General features: G+C 40.5%; 1 protein-coding gene across 1 annotated transcript in view; it reads right to left on the bottom strand.

Annotated features, from left to right (window-relative positions):
• The window catches only part of LOC107119568 (probable helicase with zinc finger domain), a gene marked incomplete at its 3' end in the record, with an annotated part of 135,928 nt that overhangs the window by 15,158 nt on the left and 116,624 nt on the right, over nt 1-4,146 (bottom strand). The window contains exon 17 of the mRNA XM_015422077.1: nt 2,027-2,172. Within this exon, the coding sequence (XP_015277563.1) occupies nt 2,027-2,172 (146 nt within the window). The remainder of the gene's footprint in view (nt 1-2,026; nt 2,173-4,146) is intronic.

Here is a 4,146-nt window from a genome sequence, read left to right as displayed (position 1 = left end):
ATCACAGGAATCAATTTGCCAATCACACCAGAAATCTTTTTACTTAATATCACACCAGAGGGGATTAAACATAATGAGTTATCTATTATACTGTACATAATTACAATCTCAAGAATAACAATAGCAAAGAATTGGGAAACAGACAGAATACCGACTATGGAAGAGTTGATTACGAAGCTTTTTGAAATAATAGAAATGGATAAGCTGAATATGTACTTGGCGGGAAAAACAGAAAGCAACTTTAAGCAAAAATGGCAAAAAGTCAATAAGTGGATTGAAGAAAATGTCTAATGTAACCCCAGAATGTTGGAAAATATATGGAGTGTATGTTATGGAAAAATGAAAATTAAAATTAAAAAAACAAACAAAAAAACCCTATTTGAAACGGGGGGAAATGACAAACGGACACTTGAGATGAGAGCCGGCACAGAATGGACTTTTCAAAAAACTTGGAAGAGATTTTATGATTGGTATAACGTAAACGCAACTGATAGATAAATGTAGTAATTTGAGAATGCAGAAAAGATAAGCTTAGTAAAATAGATAATGAATTTAGAAATTTAATAAGCAGAAGAAGTGATAAAAGTCTCTTGTTATATGTTATATGTTGTTGGGGGTAGTTGGATGTTGTCTGTATGTATGTTTGTAGTATATAATGTAAAAAACAATAAAAGTGTACCCTCGGGTACTTAAAAAAAATAAGACTTTGTTAAACATCCAGCATCAGGAGGCAGCCAGCCTCAAGCTCATGTTACTGGTATATATGAATATATGTGTGAAGTTCTTATAGTAAGTCACGCCATAGTCCATCGAGTTCTGTATTGTCTACTCTCACAACCCACTACTCTCTGAACTGAACTGAAGTTGAATAGCCAGGGATTGAATTTATGAACTTCTACATGTAAGGCACATGCTCTGTCACTGAGTCACAGTCTCTCAGCATAGTGGTTAAGAGCATGATTCAAGAAGTTCCCAATTCAAAACTTGTCTTAGTCATGAACTCACTAGGTGGCTTAAGGTAACCTAGCATTTTCTCATCTGCAGTAATATGATAATAATGACTAACTCCACAAGCTTCATGTAAGGACTATTATTATTCTGTAAACAACTGCAATGTTCTGCATAACTGCTAAGAATTTTATTCCTTGTTGCTGCAATTATGCTTCCTCAGTCTATTTGTGGAAACTCCTGAACCCACTACCCTCTCTTTATTACTCAACCTATGAGTATCCAATTGACTGACCTTCAGTTCTGTCCACTATAAAGTTACTGTTCCTCCACGCATCCTGTTTGTGAAACAAGCAGATAAGTATATTACTTCCTGATTTGTTCTGTGCTTCTAACCTAACAATATTCCCCAGATTCACCTTCTTACATTACAACCTGCACTTGGATCATTTTGTAATTTCTATCATCGACCTGAATAATGGATGGTTATTCCTGAGGTTCATCCTCCATGCCTGGTTTCCTGGCTCTGACCACTGGTCTTTTAGGACTCTGCTTTTGTACTAAAATCAGGAGCTTGATTAATGGACTCTGATTCTATCTAGATGTAAACAAATTGGGCCTGCAAGTAAATGCCACTTCCAATACCTTGTGCAGCTGATCAATTTTGGTGCTCCCTTGCTGTACATATTCTACAAATTATAACCGTTTTCACAAGATAATTCAAGCTGCCTTTCAACACAAGTTACTATTTACACAAAATATTTGGAATTGATATTAGAAAGAAGAATGAATGTATCAGCCAGACCATCAAAATAACAGTTTGCTCTATGTTCTTGGGTTCAATAGCATCACATAAAATAAGCCAAAATATTCTGTTCTGTTAAGCCTCTGAAGAAGTCTCTTACTTGCTAATTTTCAGCATACAAAAACAGGAGTATCTTATTATGCTATTAGGTGAATACACTTCTCTTTTTAACCACACTTAGGAGTCTAGTGGCAAAAGATTTTTAAAGTATTTCTATTAGACACTTGCACCAGGGAAGCAAAAATGTGATACAGTGAAAAAATTCACACCTACTTGATGATAGCTTCATGGGAGCGATAGTTTTCACACAGCAAGATCCTGCATGGAAATTCTGCAGGATAGTGTTCATAGAGACGATCAAGTAGTGACACATGAAGATTTCTCTCTCTTGCAAATTCACTGTAGACAAAAGGACTGAGCTGTAACAGACAAAATCCAAACAATGTTATTTATTTGAGCAGACTGCTAGTCTGCTTCAGTCCAGTACCATCAGAGCAACATATTATTTTATGATGCTTTGTAAACTTTCAGAAAAACTAATAGTAAATCTATAGAAATGATATTAAATGTCTAAATCCAATAGTCTGACACCGTATTCTTAACTCATGTCCTGTGCCTACAATAACATGATTATCACTGTCTGAGGTTGCTGTGATTCCAAAGCACAGAAGTACTGTTAAAAATGTTTCCATTCAATTCTGTGGGGAGACAAAGAAGACAGGATACTTTTTCAGCCCCAAACTGAAGACCTGAAAAACTCACATATTGTATCTGGTTACTTCAATAATGCAGCATGAATCAGGATGGGCAGTCCAACCTTAATGATCAGCTTATGTTCCAGCACAAGGAGGGAGAAATACTTTTGTCCTTTCCCTTGCAAACCCTAAGCCTATCTGATCTCCACTGTTTCTCAACTGGACTGATTCCCTCTTACCCATTAGTTGAGAGAAAAAATTGACAACAGACAACTGCAAAAGATGCAGGGGATTCCACTCATAAAACCTTTATTACTAGTGTTTGCTTCCAGCACAAGTGATATATGCATGAACCAAAAGGTTCCCTCTTATGCCCTTTGGTGGGTCAAACTCATTTTTTTTGTCTCATAGCTTTAAACTCAACATTTTAAATCTTGTTCTTTATGTTGTTATTTGGGCATGCTGTATATCTGGGAGTCTTTTTCCTTCAGAGTGCTTCCTGCACCAAAAACTGCCAGCATTGAATGCGCTGGCCTTGTGTGGGAAGCCAAAGAGATTCTGGCTATCTGGTTGGTGAACTGACCACCTAATGCACCAACAGATACCCTGCCAAGCTTGTTGGAGGCTGTCTCAGGCTAGGCACTGGAGCACCCTAGACTATTAGGCTTGGGGGATTTCAATGTCCATGCTGATGATATGGCTTCCTCTCAGGCCAGGGACCTACTGTCATCCATGGTGGCACTGGGACTTTCCCAATTTGTATCGACCCCTACACATCAAGCAGGTCACACACTGGGTCTTATTATTGACTAGGAATAAGGCCCATTGTGGAAATAAATACAATGAGCACTAGAAAGAGGCTCTGGGAGAGTGCCAAGACCGTGGGCACTCAGCATCAATTTGCCATGGCAACCTCAGCAGGGTATAAGGACACAGAGTCCACCATTTTCTCCAGGGGAACAGATCAATGCCAACTGGAGAGCAGCTGTAATTCTGAGTGATCGTTAGCCCCCTGGAGATTGGCAACAGTGGAGGGTTTCCGGTACGGCGCGTCGACGGGCGGGCGGGAGCTTGGATTGCTCCGTCCCCGCTCAAACTACTTTCGCTTTGTACGAGCCTCCTGCTTGTTGGGAGAGCTCGTCCAGCACCCCGGTGGAGGGAGCTGGTGCAGGGGGCGTTTTTTCTGGCCCTCCCCCGCAATCGGCAGGGCGGGGGTGTGTGTCCGGAACAGCCCCGAAGCCGAGGTGATCGGTTAGGAGGAACATGGCGACCATGCTCCACAAGACGCGGCCACCCGTTGTTTTTAGCAAGGCTTGTAAACGGATTACAGACTGCAGTAACAGAGGAACACAGAAAAGAAGTGCGGTTGAATAAGAGAGGGCCCCCCCCAACTAAAGAATTGTGTCCTTATCGAAGGGAAAAAAGGCCGGGAAAAGGAGTGGACATAATTGCAAGGGGTTTTTTTTGCTATTACCTATGGGGGGGAAAGAGCTACACAGCTTCCTGTTCACATGGACTATTGGTAAGCGAGAAGAAAGGGGACAATGAGAGACTGTAAGGCAAAAAAGATAATTATTGAAGTTTAATGGTGACTGAGTGGAAAGTTGCTTGAAAGGGAAGACAGCGTGTGGGATGAGGAAGAGTTGAAGAGAAAGAGAAAAGCTGGCCAGATGGATATAGATATGGAAGAATTCCGGA

Source organism: Gekko japonicus, unplaced genomic scaffold, assembly GCF_001447785.1.
Source record: "Gekko japonicus isolate JY-2015 unplaced genomic scaffold, Gekko_japonicus_V1.1 scaffold196, whole genome shotgun sequence".
Lineage (NCBI taxonomy): Eukaryota > Metazoa > Chordata > Lepidosauria > Squamata > Gekkonidae > Gekko > Gekko japonicus.
Note: the sequence above shows the minus strand (reverse complement) of the source record. Positions and strands in the feature narration are given on the sequence as shown.